General features: G+C 46.3%; 2 protein-coding genes across 11 annotated transcripts in view; one reads left to right on the forward strand and one right to left on the reverse strand.

Annotated features, from left to right (window-relative positions):
• The first annotated feature begins 2,445 nt into the window (after window positions 1-2,445).
• Window positions 2,446-13,028, forward strand: GABARAPL2 (GABA type A receptor associated protein like 2). The gene is made up of 4 exons (XM_025860362.2): window positions 2,446-2,601; window positions 2,930-2,985; window positions 4,146-4,318; window positions 12,423-13,028. The coding sequence occupies exons 1-4, from the start codon at window positions 2,568-2,570 to the stop codon at window positions 12,511-12,513; spliced, it is 354 nt and encodes a 117-aa protein (XP_025716147.1). The 5' UTR covers window positions 2,446-2,567; the 3' UTR covers window positions 12,514-13,028.
• The window catches only part of ADAT1 (adenosine deaminase tRNA specific 1), a 49,626-nt gene continuing 33,310 nt past the window's right edge, over window positions 7,024-23,339 (reverse strand). For 2 of the 10 annotated variants that reach the window (XR_003205850.2, XR_012375193.1), the window contains 2 exons: window positions 22,768-22,984; window positions 7,024-8,509 (listed from right to left, as the gene is read on the reverse strand). The gene's annotated coding sequence lies outside the window, so the exon portion shown is untranslated. Of the gene's footprint in view, window positions 8,510-9,366; window positions 10,239-21,897; window positions 22,985-23,339 lie in introns of those variants that run through there. The other 8 variants (XR_012375186.1, XR_012375185.1, XR_012375183.1 and 5 more) reach the window with 8 other exon arrangements.

Here is a 23,339-nt window from a genome sequence, read left to right on the forward strand (position 1 = left end):
TATTTTTTCTTCTGACTCACCTTTTCAACTAGCCACCCCCTTAAGGAAGGCATTAGGTATCTTTAGAACCTTTAATAAGCTAAATATAATGACCCCACAGGTAAAGAAGATGATGCATATCATCAGGACAGATCAGGGAAGCCAATTAGAATGGTGAACTGGAAAAAGACATCAAGAAAGTAGGTAAAGATAGAAGACAGAAACACACTGCACCGTATTGAGACCATCAGGTTACATGCTTGTAAGTGGGTGACTGACGGGATCTTTTCCCTGAGAAGTATACTAAGGTCTTCCAGGTGCAAGGTGGTGTACACATGCCTTGGAGTAGGATACAATGACCAGTTCTGTAAAAGGAAGCAGGGGTCTTCAGTCCAATTTCAAACTCTTCCACTGATTCACTGACTGTCCAATGGTGAACATCCACCTTGATTCCTCAGTGTTTAACTCTATTTGCAAAAAGGTATTTTCAATTTTTTCATTCACTCTCTAGCTGATCTCATCCAGTTCAACAGCTTTAAATACTTCTCTCTTGAATTTGAGGCTCCTAGATCTATTCATTTACTCCGTATCTTTATTTGGATGTGTCTCTTGGGCATCTCAGACTCAATATAGCCAAAACCAAAACTTGATTCTCACCCCTCAAGCTGGCTCCACCCTATTTTAGTAAATGGCAATTCCATCCTTCCAAAAACCCTGACTTTGACTTGTCCCTCACACTTCATACCCAATCTATCAAGTTTTGTTGGCTCTACCTTCAAAATATATCTAGAATACAACTGCTTCCCACAACCCCCATAGACACTATCTTGGTCTAGGCCAACATCATCTCTCACCCAGATTATCACAACAGTTTCTTAACTGTTCCCCTGGCTTCCATTCTCAACCCCTTATAGTCTGCCTACAAAGAAGCTAGCCTGCTCACTTCAAAAGGAAAGCCATACCATGTCACACCTCTGCTTAAAATCCTCCACCAACTTCTCATGTCATTCTAAATAAGATCCAAAGTTCTTCACATGGAATTCAAAGCTCAATAGTTTTGTTATACATCTCTTTGATCTCATCTTCTAACACACTCCCTCTTGTTTATTCAACTCCAGCCACAAGGGGTTCCTTCCTGTTTCGATGTTCCTTTCTGTCCCTATGTCAACCACTTTACCTAATTAGCATTCTATCCCACCATCACTTGTCACCTAGCCTGCTTTGTTTTCTAAAGAGCACCTACCATTACCTGACATATTTATTTTTCATCTTGTCCCACTAGAATGCAAACCCCATGACAGAAACAGTTTTTAGGTGTTCACTGTTCTGTTCACTGCTTTTCCCCAATACCTAGAACAGTGCTCCTGTATGCAGCAGTAATAATTTCTAGGTATGAAATTCAAGGGATTTTTCACTTCATTAAAAACAAGCAAGCAAACAAAAACCTATTTTGGTTGCTCAGACAATCTTAAAATAACCAAAATACTTCTAGAATGAAGCTAGATTCCACAGCATCCATCAGGAATTACAACTGTAGGAAATGATGAATGACAATGTTCAAACATGCAAGCCTTTCAGATGCATCAGAATCACAAGCACATGGCAAGGATCATGTGCCCAATTAAATGAATATTCTTGATACGTATTCACCAGCTCATAAACAGATGTTGACCCAGAGCAGACTGTCCTGATGACTCTGCTAGGAAGAAAGGCGTGACATCACTGGAGAACCTCAAGGCATATGCTCAGGCAGGTGACACACACGGACACACAGCCTAGGCTGTGATTGCTGAACTCCATGCTGACTGCCAGAGAAACCTGTCTTATTACCAACTCTCAGGTGAATTCTCCCAGACTGACAATCACCTCCAACTCCTCCGCAGTTAAGGTTAAGGGGTCTCTTTGTGATCAGTGCGATGTTACGCTCCTCAAATGCATATTTGTGATACCTTTTCTTATATGTTTAGTCAAACACTCATTCATGAAAAATGGAAGGGAAACAGAATTTGTTTAAATTCAATTTCTAGGTCCAAGGCAACCTATATGGCTGTCTCCAATACTGAACTCCCGCTTGTCATCAGTACCTCTCCCCACACAGTCCCCTCAAACTAGTCACACCCTCTGTGTTGCGCCCCCAACCTGTTACCAGCCCCAAACAATACTCCCCAAACTGTCAATGCCCTAAACAGATTCCCCCCCGCCATCACCATCCACCAGAGACCCCTCTTCTGTCATTCATACCTCCAAAATTCCCCTCGTCACCGAGACCCCACTCCTGTTACCAGCTCCCGACAGCATCCCCTTCCCAGTCACCAAAACCCCTCAAAGACAGCCCTGTAGTGAACGTCATCAACCCCACTTCCCCTCCGCAGCCCCTCGCGGCGCCGTCTCCTGCCCCGCCCCGGCCCTGCGCCCCGGCGAATGGCGCCGGAAGCCCCGCCCCCGGCCGGTTGCTAGGCTCCGGCAGCCGGAAGTCCCGCCTGCCGTGTAGTCGCCGCCGCCGCCGCTGCTGCCGTCGTTGTTGTTGTGGTTGGTTCGCTGAGCTCCGCGGCTCCGAGAGCCGGCTGCGTCCCTTCCCCGCCGCCGCCATGAAGTGGATGTTCAAGGAGGACCACTCGTTGGGTAAGGGATCCGTCAGAGGCCGGGTGGTGGGGGTCGGGGCGGCGGGTGGGCCCCCTCCCCCACCCGGGCCGCCCTGGGCTGGGCCGGGCGGGGCGGATGCCGCGCTCAGGCCTTGGGTCGCTGAGGCCCCGGAGCCCCGGGCGGCTGCCCACGGACCCTGTGCCGCCCTTCGCCCTTCTGCCGGGAGGCAGGGGTCGAGGGCCGAGGCCGCTGAGACGCCGGAACAAGGGCCCGGGGCGTGCGCAGGTCGCCGGGGGAGGTGGGCTGGAGTCCCCGGAACCGGGGGCCGGGCAGGCACGACCGTCAGCCGGGTCTGTGTCTCCCACAGAACACAGATGCGTGGAATCCGCGAAGATCCGAGCGAAATATCCCGATCGGGTTCCGGTGAGTGCACTCCCCGCCCCCTCAGCTCGCTGTCACCCCGTCGTCTAGGACTCGTGATAGGGCCTCGAGCCATTCAACAGTTGACAAGTTGAGGTTGCAGTCCCAGTTACGGTAGCAAAGAGGCCAGACTGGGTTAAGGGCCTTCCGGGGCCGTGGCGTGAGGGGCTTGAGCCGGTGCTGTTCAGGGTGCCTCAGTGCTGAATCTCCCGATCTAGGCCAGCGAGCTGTCTGCAGCCTCTGGGCTCCCTCGCCAATTATGTAAGGAAAGATGTTCTAGGACAGGGCAACAGGTCACTGCCACTTTTGGGAACAGCGGTGGAGGGAGACTGTCACTTTGGTCTTAGAAGTGGTACTTTAGTCTCAGGACACTCATCTTTGAGTCTCTATCTTTACTTGACTTCTAGCTCCCTTTCCTCACCCTGACCCTGTCATCCTTTCCTGACCAAAAAAATCTGAGAAGCCTCTGAGAACCCCTTTTCTTGTGGTTTCTCCTTAATCAGTAATAAATATGATCTTATCATTTCTTTCACGGTAGGAGATAAAGTTTCTATAATCCTTACTGATTTTTAAAGGACATCCATGCCTGTCATTGTAGCTCTTTGAACAATTCCTTTGAGGAGGGGTCAGGAGGGACGTATTTGAAACCTAGTTCAGGGAGAAGCAACAGGCCAAATGAGGAGCTTGGTTCTTGGCCGGCTGGGATTGCCACTCATTCCTGTTCGTCCATCATTTCCTGTTTCCTGTGGTCCTTGGGATCTTATTTCCCCTGTAGTGTGAAGGCAGGTCCATTCCGGGGTCCTGGAGGAATTGGCGGTAGACGAAACCCTCAGCAGATATTCTCAGGTCTACCCAGACAAAATGTTGAAAAGCTTTGTAGGAAGAGCTGTGTTTCTCGTATGCTTGCTGAGATCCAGGATGATAAACGTAACCACAGGAAAGGACTTTGTTTCTGTGTCATACATTTATGTCAATTCTTAACCTCCAGAGTTAAGAGTTTGTGGTTCCTTAAATCAGGGCATATTTTCCAGTGTTGTGCAGTTTCCCACCCACCTCAGTGCCCACGTGCTGTTCATCGGCGCCCTGACAGTCCAGGGCTAGAACAATGCAAGGCCAGAGCCTCATGTTAGAAATCCAGTCTTGATCTCTCTTTGCCTTCCTAGGTGATTGTGGAAAAAGTCTCGGGCTCTCAGATCGTTGACATCGACAAGCGGAAGTATCTGGTTCCCTCTGACATCACTGTGGCTCAGTTCATGTGGATCATCAGGAAAAGGATCCAGCTTCCTTCCGAAAAGGCAATCTTCCTGTTCGTGGACAAGACAGTCCCACAGTCCAGGTGAGAGGCGCTTCCTGGCACTGGCCATCTGCTCGGCTGTGCACAGAACTCTACATTTTGGAGGTTAGGAAACTCTTTAGGGGTCCTGACTGGAAATCTGGATTTTGTGCTCCCTGACCTGAGGAGCTCAAGGAAAATACGAAAGGGCCGTAGTACATGGGAATGTACTTTGGATCAAGAAGATAGAACAAGGTTGGATTTAAAAAAAAAAAAAAATTGAAATCTAGTCTCAGACCCTCATAAATCCTTTAAAACAGCTGAGGATTTACTTAGGTTTAAGCCATCAGTAGAACTGAAGCCTAAAATGAGGTTTTCTTCAAATGACCCATGAAATAAGTCCTGTCATTCTCTACTGGGAGCTTGTGGGCCCTGCTGAGGCTCAGGTTCAGTTAATCACCCTGCTGCTTGCTCTCCAAACTTAGTTCTGTGCCACTGTGCAAGTCTGTAGCTGCCTGATCCTCAGGTATGCTGAAATGGCTGCTGTCCAGCAAAAGGCTCTGAGGTCTCTTTACAGACTTACTCCTCCCTGGTACCACCTGCTCCGACTGTCAGAGGAATTGCCCCTGTTGCTCTAGCTGTTGTGCTGCCTGGAAGCATTCTTTGGGATACCTTGGGGCCTGAATCTCAAGGCAGGGGCATTACAATTCCCTTCTTCTGTGTATTTGACAGCCCAGCTTTAGTCCCCGGTGGAAAAAAAATGAACTGGCTCCTTCTTCTAAATTCCTGGTCAGTCCTTTGTCATTACTGGTTAAGTACTAGCCCCTGAGCCAGATGCTAGTTTCTCTCTCCCCTGAATGTGAGTTCCTGGCTACATTTCATCTTGGAGACCCAAACTAAGTCTCATTTGTTACCCCCCAAAAGTAGTACTTCTAAAACCTAAGGCTTTCAGAAATTCTGGGAACTAGCCCATTGTGGCCAAAATAAGTTCCTTTTGAAAATCCTTGAAAGCTCCAGAAAAGGTGTAAGCCAAATTCCAGTCCTTTTCCTTTGAAAGGTAGAGAGCTCTGGCTATTTTTTGGTCTAATTTTTGCTTTCCCAATCTCCATCACCTCCGTTTCCTGTGTTTGGCAGAGAAGCAGGTTAGGGGAGAAGTGAAAAGTTCTGCCTGAGGAGATAGGCCTGGGCCTGGCTGCTGGGTGCTGTTGGTCTCCTACAGCTATAGTTCAGGAAGCTGGGGTGTTGGCAGAGGCAGTCTTGCTGCCTGTTGGGGCTCTTCTAGCTTCCCTTCCCAGGCCTCTAGGCATCATGGTGTTGGGTGCACTTTTCATTGGGGTAGGAAATCCTGGGCATCTGTGGTCACACTCGGCTTCTCTTAAGGTGGTGGGGAGTTAAATCTTCACTCATTCCACCTGCAGCTTCTGCAGAGTCTCGGTGACCCTGTCCTCCTTCCTGGAGGTGGCTTCTTAGTGGAGGGAGTAGGCGACTAGGACCTGTGGCATTGAATTTATCAATTCTGAGCCTCTGATATTTCTTAAAGGAAATGAGCAGGCTTCTGGAGACATTGTTACTCTGATGGCTCCATGTTAATCTAGCAATTAAAATGGCTGTAGATTAGCAACTGCCCGCTCCCTCCATTATCCCTGATATATAAATCGAATTGGAAATGAAAAGTGATTCTCAGGGCAGCAGAAGCTGCTTCCTTTTTTCTCTTACTCCCATTTGCCTTTGCAATCTGGTAAGAATCTGCCCTAAAGCACGCGACACCAGTGACCCAAGTCAGGATTTTCAAGAATCACTAACCAGGCTTCCTGTCCTCTGAGGAAGCTCCTTTGGCCCCAGTTAATGGCTTTCTGTCCTACACTTAATGCAGCAGTTTGGTTTTATTAAGAAAAATTGTTTCTAAAACAAAAGTTGTGTGTGACATCATTGGGCTTTATGCAAATGCTGATCACCTGACGGCAGCACACACAGAACTGCCTCAGGGTCTCCCGTGAAAGCTGGTGTGTGACTCAGCCCTGCCATCCATCTCCTCCCCAAGGCACTTTAGCCGCAGCCTCTTCCTCAGCTCCTGCCAGCCCCCTTAGGGAAGTGCAGGGCCTCCCTTAACCTTCCACCAGTGCTTGCAGCCTTCAGAGAGTCGCTAGGGGGATCGGAGTTGGGAAAGGGTGAACCCAAGCCTGCAGGTGCCCTCGCCCATCCCATAACAGAGCTGCGAGAGGGTCACGTGCGAGGTGGGAGGCTGCGCAGAAGTGACTTCATTTTTTCTTGCCTTGCAGTGGAACTTTGGGAGAGTGTTCTGGAACACAAACGATCATCATGTAAAAATGTGATTGTTTAGAGTAGTGAGTATTAAATACTGATTCTAGAAATAGAGACCAAGGCAAGTCCCTGAGAGTTTTACTTCCTAAATTCTTTCTGAGTTCTATTTTTTTTTTTAAAGCAGGGCAGAGGGGGTAGGATCTCAACTTCCTTTTCCCATTTAGCATTGGAAAGTTGAATTCTCTGCCTGGGTTCCTGCATCTAGAGTCAGGCCAAAAACAAAAGAATTGTGCCTTGGTGCAGACAGAGCTCGAGAAAGAATATCAGTGTACAAGCTTCCCAGTAATGGCATTAGAGGGGAGCCCAGACCTGGCAGCGGTATCCATCTTTTAGTCTTTGTTTAGAACACAGACGAGTCTTGTTAATTCCCATTTAAACTAGAAACAGTAGTATATTAGTAAATAAAGTATCTCTAAGATGTGATAATTTGGGAATGTTACATTTGGAAACTGGTGTTAAGATTGTGGTGCTTAGTTGCTTCTTTGATTTTAAAGAGATACTAAGTAAGAGGAAGTTGTGAGATCTTACAGTCCATCCTTTATTTAGAAATGTGCTTAAATTAAGCACGTTTGATCATTTCTAGGTAAATACCTCTTCAAGGGTTTATTCCAGCAGTAATGGAATAGGGTTTATTTATATCAGAGAAGAATCTGACAAAAGGAATAGCCAGTAAATTTTTTTATTTTTTAGAATGTCGGGAGCCTTCATGGCTACAATACCTTTCACTTTGAGGTGGTTGCCTTTCCAAGGTCCACAGCGGTGGCCATTGTCCTCCCACCTTACCCCTCCGTCCTCCCTGCTGGGAAAGAGAGAAATCCAGGTCCATTGGAAGCATGTGGGCTCCATAGCAGATGGGTGACCAGGTGTGTGCCTGTCAGTCCAGCCAATTCATGAGTCAGGCTGGAGCCCACAGCCTTCACGACCTGACCTTGGTTGGGGACCACGGGAAGGTTCTGCAGGGATTAGGCACCCACACAGTTCTAGGTTGGCCTCCCCCCAGTGCATGCGCTCTCGAGTAGCTTAAAGCCAATGTTCGCCCTCAGCAGCACAGCCATTCCTGGATGTGGACCCTTCTGAAAGGTGCTGTTATTATTGGCTGGTTTGTCTGAATCTGGGTGACACTGAATGGAGGGTGAGTGACAGAGTTTTAGCAGTCAGTTTAGGTTCACTAGATTCAGTACGTCAGGGTCCCACCACATGTTGGATTGGCTCTGTGGCTTGAATCTGCCATTGTCTTTTCCCATTTCTTTGCACCCTTCTGGGAATGAGTGCATGTCTTAGCTGATGCCACAGCGGTGTGCTTTAGTATCAGGGTCTGGAGGTCATCCCTGGGTGTCTTCCTCAGCCAGTAACTTGGGCGGGAAGCCTTGGAGGTGCAGTGTCGCCCACAAGTTGTCAGGCCATCCAGCAGGCCTGTGCCGCTTAGCCTCACAGGCGCATACAAGAGGCGCCAGTGTGCATGAGGATCCTCGGGCATCCCAGCTGCGGCCTGCCCAGTGCCGTGTGGCTTGGGCCTCTGTGACCTCTTCTCAGAGGCTTGTGGAACTTGTCCTGAACTGACAGGCCAGCCCGCTGACTAGGGTTGCGTTTTTTCCCCCTGCACTTGCATTTAACTCTTTAATGGGACTTAAGAGTGTAAACCGTGTTTGTGGCCAGCTCTTTTTTGCTCCAGACCAAATTATTCGGACTTGGTCTGTATGTGGCCTGACCCCTGTAAGAGCTGTTTTGAAATCATACTGTACACATGTCTCAGTCTTCTTTCGTGGCACTCTGTGACCCTCAGAATCGGGCATTCGGTCACAGGCTGCTGAATGAAAGTGAGTGTTCGGCTCCCAGCCTTGAGTATTGTCACTTTCCAAGTTCCTGCCCAAGGGCTGTCCTCAGTGTAAGGACCCAGTGCTGCTGCCAACTGAGTCAAGTTTCCACACGAGGCTGCGAGACAGAAAAGGAGAACAGCGAGAGGACTCACAGTCATAGCACAACCAGCCGGTTGTCACATTACAGGATGTGAGGGAAAGAGCCCTGTGACACGGAGGCTGGTGGCAGCCTTCCTTGGGCATCTGTTACAAATGTAGAATCTCAGGCCCCACTCTGACCTCCTGAATCCACAGAGGCATTGGGACCAGACGTGCAAGTGATTTCGGATGTGTGTGCGTGCGTGTGCGTGAGTGACAAGCAGTTTTTTTTTAAGTTTTTAAATTATTTAAAAAAATTTTTTAAAGATTTTTATTTATCTGACAGGGAGAGACACAGCAAAAGAGGGAACACAAGCAGGGGAAGTGGGAGAGGGAGAAGCAGGCTTCCCACTGAGCAGGGAGCCCGATGCGGGGCTCGATCCCAGGACCCTGGGACCATGACCTGAGCCGAAGGCAGATGCTTAATGACTGAGCCCCCCAGGCGCCCCTACAAGCACTGTTCTTGGGGAGATCTGTGCAGAAGTTACGAGATGCTGACGTTAGGGCAGTAGGACAGTATTCACTTGGAGGCGGCAAGGCTTAGTGCTAAGCATGTGTCCTAGCTTTGTGATCTGGAATGAATCATTTAACTGCTCCGTGTCTCACTGTTATTAGTGCCTCACTTTTATTATTATCCATAAGCTGTGGGTTGTGATCCTTGTGAGGTTATGTTGCCTCAGAAGACTGCCGTGAGGATAAAAAGAATGAATATAAACACACTTAAAACAGTGCTTGGCACATAAGTGTTATTATAATTAGGAGTTTTATGATCACCCTCTATAGCTGCTGGGGCACTGGTTAAACAGATTTATAAACCTAGGTTTTACTTAAAAGACAATGCAGTCTAAAGACAGGATTGAGAGCCACATGACAGGCCTCCACTCGCAGAGTCTCAGCCTGCTTTAGGCAGCGGGGGCTCCAATGGCCGTTGTTCACTGCAGGCCAGGGCTGGGGTGGGCCACCAGTGCTTATGTAGCTCCTCAAGTATTTTTCTTTTTTTTTTTTTTTAAGATTTTATTTATTTATTTGAGAGAGAGGGAGAGAGAATCTGAAGCAGACTCCCCAGTGAGCACAGAGCCTGACATGGGGCTCAATCCCGTGATCATGCGATCACAGCCTGAGCTGAAACCAAGAGTCAGACGCTCAACTAACTGAGCCACTCAGGCACCCCTCCTCACGTATTTCTAATTCCAGCAGTGGGATTTGGAGTATTTGCACTGGGCCTTCTCACTTGTTAGGAACGGAGGGCATTTAGTGTATCAGATGGAACCAGCCATGACATTGGTATCAAGGGGTGGCTGCCTTTGAATTGCACAGTGCCTTTTACTTCTGCCTCTAAATCCCTCTGGTAAGGGTCGTGAGGAGATGGTAGGACAGGCCCTCATCAAGGTCATCCTGGACAAGTGGACGAAGTGGGGCTAAGAGTTGTGCAGTCGCTGTACATGTTCTTCCTGCCGCCTCATCCCGAGGCAAGCGCGATTCCTCGGGGTATTCCCAGCCGAGGGGGTAGAGGTCTTCTTGAGAGATGCAGCTACGTGTCAGGCCCTTTGGCTAGTTGCTGGCTCCTCACCCACTTCCTAATCACATGGCTCTTAAAGATAAGCATCTCAAACAAACAAACAAGACAGATGGGGTTGCCTGGCTGGCTTAGTCAGTAGAGTCTGCAAATCTTGATCTCAGCGTCCTGAGTTCAAGCCCCACTTTGCCTATTTAAAATAAGAAAAAAGAAAATTTATTGAAAAGACAAGCACCTGTCTCCCTCTGGCAGAGAGACTGTTTCTCCACCTAGCTGCATCTGGAATCATTCTGGGCATTTTAAAACAAACTGATGCCTGGATCCTACCTCCAGAGATTCTGATTTAATTGGCCTGGGGTGGGGCTTGAGCCTGGAGATGTTGTAAAGCTCCCTTGTGATTCTGTTGTATAGCTGAGGTTGAGACCCACCGCTCTAGGGGTCTCATGCGGGGGTTCCTCCCTCAACCCACCGCCCCTCAGGTCTTCACATGCTCCAGGGCAGTGCTGTTGAGAAATGGCACTCAAGCCACATTTGTAATTTAAAATGTTCTAGTACATTAAAAAGGAAACAGGTGAAATGAATTTTAGTAATATATTTTATGTATCCAGTATATCCAAAACGTCATTTCGATACGTAATAGAAATTGAGATTTTTACATCCTTTATTACATAGCAGGCTTGAAATCTTGTGTTTCACACTTAAAACACATCCCAGTTTAGGGTGCCTGGGTGGCTCACTTGGTTAAGCGACTGCCTTCGGCTCAGGTCATGATCCTGGAGTCCCGGGATCGAGTCCCACATCGGGCTCCCTGCTCAGCGGGGAGTCTGCTTCTCCCTCTGACCCTCGCCCCTCTCGCGCTGTCTCTCATTCTCTCTTACACAAATAAATAAATAAAATCTTTAAAAAAACAAAAAACAAAAAACACATCCCAGCTCAGATGAGCCTCATTTCACACGCTGCCTGTAGCCAGCGGCTACGGTCCCGGACAAACTACAGGACGTGTCTCTCATAGCAGAAATAGCACGAGTCCTTACGTTACACATTCCAGGTTAAGAGCTCGGGAGCACTGTGTTACGTACCAGATGCTGATGACAGGTCATTTGTATTCGTACTCATCCACCCCCATGTTGTTAAGAATTCTCTTGGGCCCACGCTGCCCACTGGGCCAAGCCGGCAGGTGGACAGGAAGAAGAGGAAAGGGAAACACCCCTTTACACATGTGGCCCCTATCCCTGTTACATGGAGGTCCCAAGTGGTGCGCTGGGAGAACGCTGGCAGAGTGGGCCAGGCCCGGTTGCACCTGCTTGAGGCCCTGGGCCCCTCTGTCGCCCGATGGCCCTTGTTGTACTGAGTCCTGCATGTAAGCATCGGTTGTGGCCTGCGCAGCTAGTGACCTCTGCTGTCTTCGGCTGGCTCTCGTTGACTCCACAGGCGGGGTCACACTGATGTTTAGGCCACGTCTGTACCTCCTGCCCCTCTCGTACAGTCACATGGCCAGAGCTCGCCCGGGGTGCCCATGGTACTAGGCTTAACTCTGGAGCCCGTACAGCTCAGATCCACGGCAGAAAACTAGATTAGGTCTCCTGTACTGCAGTCTGCCTTACGGCGTAGGGAAAACCAGCTTTCCCACCCACACACATTTAGTTTGAGCAGTGTCTATTTCTGGAGGGTTCTTAGGAGCATTGGGCAGGGTTTCTTTGGATCCCAGATACAATCTGAGAGCTTTTTGCATTACATGTGAGGAAAATAACTTTTCTTTGATGGCACGGATACCGATTGCTGGGGCACAGAGTTTTTGGTGGGGGAGCTTCCACAAGATTGAACCCACTTAACATTTATCATGTTAGGTACAGATTATAAACCTTCACATAAGCCTGTAGGAGAAGCAAGCGCCATGTAGTCTTCTTTACCTTGGTCCTCCACCCACACAGGGATGGGCCTCTTAGGCTCTTAATTTTGCTTAGGTTTTTTTCTCTTGCACTTGGCCTCCAGAAAGAAACAGGTACTGACCAGGCAAGCCCACTCAGGGAGCTAGCACTGGCTTCTGCAAGAATAATTTGGTGTGAGGGTGCGGCAAATGGCCTTGCCTCGGGGCAGGAGGATGGAGCTTTGATTTTAGTCTTACTTACTGATCGCCAGAGGTCTAATTTATCTTAATCTTTCATGGCTCCATTTCCCTTCTGTAACTCAGGATTGTTGGTACACAGCAGTGCGGAGATTGGAATTACTTTCATTTTCATGATCCACCACCCACAGAATGGCAGAGTAGCTGGTTCAAGCAGTCACGTCCCTTATCCTCAAATCAGCTTTCTTCGAACACCTGGACTCAGTGACCGAACCCAATTCTCAATGTTGTTTTTTCTTTTCTTTCAAGCCTAACTATGGGACAGCTTTACGAGAAGGAAAAAGATGAAGATGGATTCTTGTATGTGGCCTACAGTGGAGAGAACACTTTTGGCTTCTGAGGGCCAGCGCTGGGCTAGGTGCACCATTCCCGCTTGTGTATCTTGTAAATAGCCGGCCGTTTTCCGTTCCCAGACCTCTTCACATAGACCTAATTAGTGCGTTTGTAACTGGATTTATTTCTTAATATATTGGGAGGTTTTGTTTCCTTAGGTTAGTAAATTATCATACAGAGTTTTATTCTGAGTTTTCCTTCCTGTGCACTGCCCTCATGGCTGTACTCCCCAGGGCACTTGTTCTCTGAGGATCATTATTTCATGAAGATATTTCCATATTAAAGTGAGGTAGTTGGGGTATTAAAGTGAAAGGGAGGGAGGTGATGCATTTCTTCTGGATTATGTTTGAAGTGTTAAAGATGGCTAAGTATTAAAAGCACCCAAATTAAATCCTTAGCAATCAGACACTTGCTTCACTAGATTTTGCCAACTGCCAATCATGTTGGACTGAGCTAATCTGTTCCTCTTTCTGAAAGTATTAAGGTAAATAATTAACAATAAAACTTCCTCTTATAAAGGCATTGCGGTGTGACCATGTCCTTTATTTACTTGCTGGCAGAAAGGTCAGAGCAGTGGCTCGGCGTCTGCTAGGCCAGCAGGAGGGTTTGTGGGGCCCCTGGCTGCACAGCCTGGGACAAGAAGCAGTGATCTGTGTCCTAAGAGGGGCTTTTGTTTTGATGGTTAATATATCCACATGGTTCAGATAAAAGATTTTAAAAAGGGAGACCTTGAGAGGTCCTCCCACTATTGTTTCCTGACTCCCTAACCTTCCGCTTTACGGGAAACTACTTTAACTAGTATCTTGTTTCTTTCCGGTATTTATTTTTGGAAGTATAGTTAAATATAAATATATGTCATTTCCTTGTTTTTTTTTCTACAAAACATTATATATATTTATGTGTGTTGCTTTTTTTTCATTTAACAGTATATCCTGCTGACCTTTCTGTATCAGTTTATAGGGAGCCTTTTCGTTCCTTTTTACAGCTAAATGGTACTGTGTTGTGTGAATGTCATTATTACTTACCTAGTTCCTAGGCCCCTATTAATGGCATTTGGGTTATTTGCAGCCTTTCACCACTACATACAGTGTTGGGATGGTAATTGTACACACACGGCCTCTTACATGCCCGTGCACTCTTCATGGGGCTGCTCTCCAAGCCCTCCCCCTAGAAATCACAGATTTTCCCATGCCCACGAGTTTCATGATTTCTCACAAATGAGTGTAAATATGTAGGCTTGCCAGAACACAAATGCATCTAAGAGGAAAGCTTAGTTAACTTTCCCACATCTTCTTGGATAGCCTGTGTTGGATGCTAGAGCCCTATGTAAATAATCAGGATAAAGAAACTAGGTATCATCCCACGATCTAGGAACATGTAGTTAAAATGACTGCCTTAAAACTCTCTACTGGGGAAGAAACAAAAGATCTTTAGCTCTGTCTTCCCCAAATTACAGAAGCAACCCGTCAAGCTGTCTACTGAGGTCAGCTTCCCAGTTGGGACCAGAGGAATCATTTGTCATTAAGCATTGTGTTCGTCTTTCCCAAACCTGACCCAATAGAGTCTGCGGTCTCTTTGCTGGTAGTTTTGAACTAGAAGCAGATACAAGCTGAACCCTGAGTGAGCAAGGGAAAGGGAAGGAACAAGTTCTGTGTTGAAGGGAATCTTGTTTGTGGTGACGTACACCCAACTCAAACTGGCTTAAGCTCTAAAGAGGCAATTTATTATTTGAGTTACTGTACAGGGAAAGTTCACTGGCTTCAGACAGCTCGAACTAGAGGTCAAATGATAACATCAAAACTCTTTCCTCTTGGTTTTGTTTCCCTCTGTGTTGACTTCATTCTCAGGCAGATTCCTCTCATGTGATGGCACAGTGGTCCCATCAGCTTTAGCAAATCCAGTGGAAGAGCATTCCTTCTGAGGACAATGTTAAAAGTTCCCTAGAGGGCTCTGGCTTCACTTGAATTACCAGATAGCCCCTCACCCTTCCAGCCTGAGGCAGGGACTGGTAGGAAGGAATGGTTAAAACCCTCCTTAACAGTATAAACAGAATAGGATTATAGAGAAATGGGGAAGGGATAGCTTTCCAAAGGCATTTTGATCTGTTTCTGTTTACAACCACAAACCCACAAATGAAACTGAACAGAAATAGTAGAGGGAAGGAAAAAAAAAAAAGCAAGGGTCACCGAAGCCAGCTGTGGTTTTTGGTTTTTTTTCCCTTTTAAAACTAATTTATAGGGGTGTCTGGCTGGCTCAGTTGGTAGAGCATGTAACTCAATCTCCTCCGGGTCGCTGAGTTTGAGCCCCATGCTGGGCATAGAGATTACTTAAAAAAATTTTCTTAATTAAAAAATAAACTTATAGTTTTTATCAAACACTCGTTGGATGTCAGATGATTTATATATATTACTATGATTCAAAAAGACCCTCATGAGATATAGACAGTGTAATTCTCATAGCTACATCGCTACCAACTGACGGCTGAGACACCAAACTTGAGATTTAAGAGGAAAGACAGTTGGCGGTGTGAGATCATGTTATGATGTCTGTTTTTTCTGTTTACAGTGTTTTCACACTACTGGACACTGAGGCACAAACAGGAATAAAACATTACCCTGTCCTCCAGATGTTTACAGTATTATTTGCTTACCTACACATAAGCAAATAATTACAAAGTGATATTAGAAACTATCTTGGAACAGAAGAGGGAGTAGCCGTTATCCATAAAAAAAACTATTGAGGAAAGCAGCCTTATTTGTAATTCCAACAAAAATGGATTTGTCAATCTTGCCCTTAAAATGTAGCATCTGAACGAAGGATTGAAAAGTTAAAAAAAAAAAAAAAGCATCTAGTTTCCCCCAATTCTAGTCCTTAAAAGACAGTAGCAAGATTTTACAGATGAATTTTATCAAACTAGGTAAGGAATCCTTAACCCTTTTTACACTTTCAGAGATTAGAAAAAGGGAATAATTACAAATACATTTTGACACTGAAAATCCCAATGCCAAAACTTCATAAGAGAAAAATGACAGATTGATCTCCTTTATCAACACAGAAAAATCTTAAATAAAATACCAGTAAATAAATAGCAGTGTACTGAAACAGTCATGACCAGGGCGCCTGGGTGGCTCAGTCGGTTAAGCATCTGCCTTCGGCTCAGGTCATGATCCTGGAGTTGTGGGATAAAGACCCGCATCAGGCTCTCCGCTCAGCGGGGAGTCCGCTGCTCTCTCTGACCCTACCCCCTCTTTTGTTTTTTCTTTTTAAACCTTTGTTTTAAAAGATTTTATTTTTTGTCAGAGAGAGAAAGGAAGAGAGAGCACAAGCAGAGGGAGCGGGAGGCAGAGGGAAAAGGAGGGTCCCCGGTCCCCACTGAGCAGGGAAGCCAGATGTGGGACTCGATCCCACGATCCTGGAGTCATGACCTGAGCTGAAGGCAGATGCTTAACCGATTGAGCCCCCCAGGTGTCCCAGACCCTAACCTGTCTTGTGCGTTCTCTCTCACCCACTCTTTCTCAAATCAATCAATCATGACCTGGTAGAACTTAGCTCAAGAATGGGTCATATAGTCCATCATTATGTCTACTAATAAAATATACCAAATTAATAATTAAAGGAGAAAAACTGAAGAAAAAACACCTGAAATAAAACCCATTCATAACTTTTTGAAAACCTCTTAGCAAATTAAGAAGGGCACTTCTTTGACTTGATAAAGAAAATTCATAAAAAATCTAGAGCAAATATTATTTAAAGCTCTGATAAATAAGGCAGTGTGGTGCTGATATTGGGATAGACAAATACACTAATGGAACAGAACCCAGAAGTAGATCTGTATATAAAACATATGTCATAGGTGGCATGACAAATCAGTAGGAAAATGGACCAGTCAACAAATATAAATGGTACTGTGAAGTCTGAAGGGTGAACTTTGTGGTATGTGAACTCTATCTTAGTATCCTCAAGTAAAGCTGTTAAAAAAAGTTTATCACTGCTTCTACTCAACGGTGTCCTGGCATAAAGCCAATACAGTAAGAGAGGGAAAGTAAATGAAAGGCATAAAAATGAGACAGGAAGACTAAATTGTTCTTATATATAGACAGCGATAGTCTACACAGAAAAATCCAAGAGAATCTGTAAAACTTAGAACACTAATAAAGTTCAGCACGGTTGCTGGATACCAGAGGAGTTACAAATATGGATGTTGTTTCTACATACCAGCTGTAACCAATTAGGGAATATAATAGGGAAAAAGATCTCAATAGGAGCAAAAATCTGTAAGTGCATAGGAATAAATTTCAATATGATATGCAAGACCTTCATGGAGAAAATGAACCATTATTGAAGGACATGAAAGAAGGCCTAAATAAAAGGAGAGATACACTAATATACCATATTCGAGGATGAGAACACCCAATATTGAAAAGCTGCATATTGCCCCAGATTAATTCTAATAAAAATCCCAAACAGTTTTTTTTATTTTGTTTTGTTTTGTGGAATCCAACAACTGATGCTACATCCAGCTAGAAGAGCAAAAGGCCAAGAATAACCAAGAAGTGCTAAGAAAAACAAGCTGGGGAGACTTATCTTAGCAGTAGTTAAGTAATTAAGACTGCACCATATGGCATAGAGATAGACAAACTAGGAAACACAACAGAAACCCAGAAACAGACCAATGTTTAAAATATAACAGTGATACCATGAAAATCAAAAGGGAAGTGATGTAACTAGTTAACCTCTGATTCTATAATTGGATTCTATATGGAAAAAACAGATCCTGGGGCATCTGGCTGGATCTAGTCGGAAGAGTGTGTGACTCTTAATCTTGGGGTTGTCAGTTCAAGCTCCATGTTGGGTATGGAGATTACTTAATATTAAAAAAAATAGATCCCCATATTATAACATGCATAAAATAACTTCAAGCTAAAGATCTAAATGTGGAAAAGCAAAACTTTTAAAAAAAATCTAGAAATTTAGAGTATCTTTGACCTTGGAATAGGTAGGGAGTTCTTAGACAAGATACAAAAATACAATAGGGGTGCCTGGGTGGTTCAGTCCATTTTAAGCATCTGTCTTTGGCTCAGGTCATGATCCCAGGGTCCTGGCATCGAGCCTCATGTGGGGCTCCCTGCTCAGAGGGAAGTCTGCTTCTCCCTCTCCCTCTGCCCCTCTGCCCCTCCCCCCCCGCCTCCCATGCTTTCTCTTTCTCGTTCTCTATCAAATAAATTCTTGAAAAAAATACAAAAAGGAAAAAAAATTGATAAATTAAAAAAATTTTTTTAAAGATTTTATTTATTTGACAGAGACACAGCGAGAGAGGGAACACAAGCAGGGGGAGTGGGAGAGGGAGAAGAGTCTTCCCATGGAGCAGGGAGCCCGATGCAGGGCTCGATCCCAGGACCCTGGGATCATGACCTGAGCCAAAGGCAGACGCTTAACGACTGAGCCACCCAGGTGCCCTGATACACATTTTTTAAAAAGATTTTATTTATTTGAGAGAGAGAGAGAGAGAATGGGGGAGGAGGGTCAGAGGGAGAAGCAAACTCCCCGCTGAGCGGGGAGCCTGATGTGGACTCTATCCTGGGACTCTGGGATCATGATCTGTGCCGAAGGCAGATGTTTAACTGGCTGAGCCACCCAGGCACCCAGAACAGACATAAATTAAAGAATTCATATCCAGAATAAATAAAGAACTCTTCCAATTATTAAGATATAACAGCCCAACAGAACAATGGACAAAGGAGAACAGAAAATTCTTAACATTACTCAAGGCCTCTGTATATGTTGCACATTGCACCAACTCCAGAGTGTGCTTTTCAGAATACAGTGTGAATAGTGCCCCCTAGATTTGCTCAGTGCACAAGCTCTACACTAAAAGATACAATCTTACACTATATGGTTGATGGCCCTGTGAAAATGCAAAGGATATGGGATACCCTTTCACATTCATCAAATTGGCCAAATTAAGTTGTAACATTTAAAAATGGTAGGGAAGGGGCGCCTGGATGGCTCAGTCCTTAGGCGTCTGCCTTCGGCTCAGGTCATGATCCCAGGGTCCTGGGATCGAGCCCCGCATTGGGCTCCCTGCTCAGTGGGAAGCCTGCTTCTCCCTCTTCCACTCCCCCTGCTTGTGTTCCCTCTCTCGCTGTGTCTCTCTCTGTCAAATAAATAAAAAAAATCTTTAAATAAATAAATAAATAAAATAAAAATGGGAGGGAAGGGGCACGTGGGTGGCTCAGTTGGTTAAGCATTTGACTCCTGATCTCAGCTCAGGTCTTGATCTTGGGGTCATGAGTGCAAGCCCCATGATGGGCTCCACACCAGGCATGGAGCCTACTTTAAAAAAAAAATAGTAGCAGGGCGCCTGGGTGACTCAGTTAAGTGTCTGCCTTCCACTGAGGTCATGATCCCAGGGTCCTGGGATCGAGCCCCGCATCGGGTTCCCTGCTCAGCGGGAAGCCTGCTTCTCCCTCTCCCACTCCCCCCTGCTTGTGTTCCCTCTCTTGCTGTGTCTCTCTGTCAAATAAATAAATAAATAAAATCTTTAAAAAAAAGTGGTAGGGAAGATGTGAAATATCTGGAATTATTATAAACTGCTTCTGTGAGTGTAAACTGGTACCATCACATTGGAAGGCAATTTCACAATATCCAGTAAAATTAAAAATGCAGATAACCCCTGACCTAGTAAATTCCATGTCTAGGTACATATCCTAGAAATATCCCCACCCATGTACAAGAGACATATCCAAGAATGATCACTGCACCCTTGTTTGCCTGAGCAAAAAATTGGAAACCAGCTAAATGTTCACCAAAAGGAGATTGGAGGGGTAACGTGGTATATTCCTATAATGGAATACTATACAGCAGTTAAAAAGAATGCACTACAGCTATGTATGGTAACATAAATAAATCTCCAAAATAGTGCTGAGGAAGGAAAAAAGCAAGATGCAGAAATATATTCAGCATGTTATCATTTAAAATTTAAAAACATGGGGGGCTCCTGGCTGGCTCAGTTGGTGGAGCGTGCGACTCTTAATCTCGTGATCGTGAGTTCGAGCCCCACATTGGGTGTAGTTTACTTAAAAAAATATATATTTAAAAAATGTAAAACCATGCTAAATAATCGTATGTATTGCTTAAGGATACAAACTTATGTATTAAAAGTATAAACCGGGGCGCCTGGGTGGCTCAGTCCTTAAGTGTCTGCCTTCGGCTCAGGTCATGATCCCAGGGTCCTGGGATTGAGCTCCACATTGAGCTCCCTGCTCGGCGGGAAGCCTGCTTCTCCCTCTCCCATTCCTCCTGCTTGTGTTCCTGCTCTCGCTATCTCTCTCTCTGTCAAATAAATAAATAAAATCTTTAAAAAAAAAAGTATAAACCATGTCATTGAGGATGGTGACTACCTAACAGAGGGAGGGGAATAATATCAAGGAGGCACGGGAGGGGAGTGGTGGTGGTGGTAAATGTGGGGTTTCAAACACAACTAGTCCTGTTTTATTTCTCCAGAAAATAAAAACAAGAAGCAAATACAACAAAATGTTTACTGTTAACTGTATGGTGGGTGTTATTCCTTTTATTGTGTGTGAACTATTTCCTTTTTGTTTCTAAGTTACATCTGCAAGAACAGAGACTGGGTCCTTCCCAAAGAACATACAGGTACCTCCGTTTCTCAATTCCCTTTCTTTCCTCCGCCCAGGAGAGGCTGGCTCCTTGTTCTCTGGCCCTGCACTTGCTGAGGATGCCAAAAATAACCTTGTCCCCCCGTGGGGGAGGAGGCAGGGAACAAGGTTCTTAGTTCCTGCCTTGTCTCTCTTTTCTAGTATAGTCTACCCTTTAGATTACTCCCTTGAAGCTCCCGTCTTCCCTCTGGCCTCCCAGCCACACACTTTTCCTGTGCTTCTCTACTTGCTCCTAAGCTCTCCATGCCCTCCAGGGCTCCATCCACGCCCCCCTTCTCTTCTCATTCCACCCACGTTCCCTCTGGATGATTTTACCCTGACTCAAGTCCTCAAGGACTTACTGGAAATAGATGCCCCCCCAAATCTCTATCTGCAGCCCATCTCTCCTGACCCCCAAATCAGCCCCTGGAAATACCGCCCCCCCCCCCCCCGCCCCAGTCCTTATCCCAAGCTAGCACAGAAATCCTAAATTCTGAAACTGAGCCCTGTGTCCCTGGCCTGCAGCTCCTCTCCCCGGGTCCCCTTTCCTGATACATGGCGCCACATTCCATCCTGTCACCCAGCAGTGACCTGGGAGCATCCTCATTACTACCTCCTCCTCATCCCCTACCTGCAACCAGCCCATCAGCCTCGCTGGTCCCCTCCTATGGCTCCTAACACTAGCATTGTCTGGGCCTCATCATTTCTCTTTGAATTACTCCAGTAACCCCCCAACTGTGATCTCTCCGCCACCACCCCTGCCGTTCCAGCCTCCCTGCCACAGGAGAGAGCAATCCTGCTAAAATGCATTTTCCAGCCCAACACCTTTTTCTCTTAGTCCCTGAATGGAGGAGTCATCAGGAGAAAACTTCTTCTTGGGATATACAAAGTCCTCCCTGACTTGCCCAAGTTCCTCTCTAGCCCCTCATACTCTGCCAGGCCCCCGTGCCCTGCTCTCTTCTCTGGCCTGTGTATATGGTGATTTGGGCCCAAATATCCTCTCAAACTGTCCTGCACATACACCATTTCTCTTTGCTCGCTAACCCGTAATCCTTCTGCCCTTGCCTCTTTGCTCAAGCAAACCTGGGTCTGTGAGATCTTCCCGCGCCCCTGTCCCAGTTGGGGTGTTTGACCTCGACCTGAGCCACCCTCACACTGTACTGTTCCACTGTGAAGGCACTTGCCTGTCTTCCCTATCAGACAAGGAGCAACGAGAGGACCGTCCCCTATCCCTGAACCTCGGGTACATAGCATAATGCCTGGCATAGCGACGGTGTTCAGAAGGCATAGGACTGGTCGACCTGGGGCTGAGAGCCTACTTAAGTGGGAATGCATCTTAAATGTTTGCAGTGGCTGAAACACACTGTGGCCACATGGAGGGCATGGGGCAGTTTTGGGCACCCAGGCACCAGTCCCAAAGGTGGCCTGAGGATCTCCAAGGAGAATTAGAAGGAAGCTGTATCAATTTTTTCTTTCTTTCTTTTTTCTTTTTTTTTTAGAGAGTGACTGGAGGGGAGAGAGAGAGGGAGAATCTTAGGCAGACTCCAGACCCAGTGCGGAGCCCTGATGCGGGGCTCCATCTCACAACCCTGAGATCACGACCTGAGCCGAAATCAAGAGTCGGACACTTAACCGACTGAGCTGCCCAGGCGCCCAGGCTGTATCAATTTTCTTAATCTCAAAAGACCCTTCACTAAAAATCTTCATTGGACCAAAGGTTAGAACACTTTAAAAAGTGCATTTAGTTCCCCTTTTCATCTTTATTTCCTTAGGGAGGAAAACACCAATCCTGGTGGTTGACATCAGGGAGGCAAAGCCACAGGAGTTAGGTGGGAGGATCTACATAGGCCTCTGTGATCAACGGGTTTGATTCGTTGCCCCCTGCACAGCTAGAGATGGGCTGTGGCTTCCAGATGTGGGAATGACGCAGGCAAGCGAACGTGCCAATGGCTGGTATGCAGCAGGAGGCTCCACAAACACTGGCCCAGTAGGCTTCTCCTAGGGACAGTCTCTCGTGTTGATTAGCAAACGCCCTGGGAATCAGGATCAGCAAACTGAAGGGTCACTTATGAGCTGAAATACCAAGGCTGGCGTTCCCTGTGTGCCAGGCAGGCCGCCCTCCCCACACCCGTGTTGTCCATGATCTCATCGTCTCCCTGTGACCCTCCAGCTGTGGGAGTGGTGCCCTCATTTCAAAAGTGAGGACATGGACACTCTGCGAATGTATTGACCTATCCGAGATCACACCACCAGTACATCCTGGACCCAGAGTTCTGACTCAGGCCAATGGCCAAAATCCATCCTTGTTCTGCTAGACCAGAGGATACGCACTGAAGGCCTGGGTCTCTACGTGGCCCCCAGACATGTATGTAACAATCCAACTTTCCTGCTTCTCCTGAAAAAATTCTTAAGATCTGACGACAATCAGTTGGAACAAAATAATGGCTCTTCACTGGACAAGGAATACACTTCTCAGTTCACTCCACCTACTTTAAGTTTTCTACTCCTGGAAATACTTGGGTTTGCAACCCCTGCGCCACAGTTTCTGCACCATCCTTTATTTTAGAACAGAATTCCTTCAAAGCATATGCAAACAACATACTAACCCATGTGGGCCTTCATCTTTTGTGAAGGACGCCAAGAGGTGGGAGACACCATCTGGTCGGCCCGTGTCAGCACAGGTGAGTGGGCGCTGTCGTCCGGAGCCTGGTTGAGACCGTGCTGCCACTCTGTCGCCCCGAAGCCTAGATTCTCCCGCTGCCAGCTGATTTCTCTGCCTGGCAGTTACGGATGGGCTAAGACAGAAGGGTGTTCACAATGGCTCTGGATAAACGGAAGAACAAAAAGTGTGGCATGAAAATATCAGCTAAGGGGCACCTGGCTGGCTCAGTCGGTGGAGCATGGGACTCTTGATCTCAGGGTTGTGAGTTCGAGTCCCATGTTGGTCTTAGAGATTATTTGAAATTTTAAAAAAATTATATAAAAAAAAGAAAAAGGAAATACCAGCTGAAAAGGTACTCACTGGAGGTCAAAATAGTCCACGGTCATAGCAACAAAAAAGGAATCGGGTGAAATCTTGGCGGCAATGAGGGAATATACCTCAAGAGGAGCTCTTTTGTCTCAATTAAAAGAATCTAATTCAACCAAGACAGGGTGAACTGGATTGAGCGTGCACCAA

Source organism: Callorhinus ursinus, unplaced genomic scaffold (assembly GCF_003265705.2).
Source record: "Callorhinus ursinus isolate GAN/ISIS: 27379988/994484 unplaced genomic scaffold, GSC_fseal_2.0 scaffold46, whole genome shotgun sequence".
NCBI lineage: Eukaryota > Metazoa > Chordata > Mammalia > Carnivora > Otariidae > Callorhinus > Callorhinus ursinus.

What these genes read in the sequence shown, in the direction of transcription:
- GABARAPL2 (XM_025860362.2), top strand. Translation starts at nt 2,568, where the DNA reads ATGAAGTGGATGTTCAAGGAGGACCACTCGTTGG. An exon ending in CAAGGAGGACCACTCGTTGG is followed by an intron (nt 2,602 to 2,929) that starts GTAAGGGATCCG and finishes TGTCTCCCACAG; the next exon opens with AACACAGATGCGTGGAATCC. An exon ending in AAGACAGTCCCACAGTCCAG is followed by an intron (nt 4,319 to 12,422) that starts GTGAGAGGCGCT and finishes TTTTCTTTCAAG; the next exon opens with CCTAACTATGGGACAGCTTT.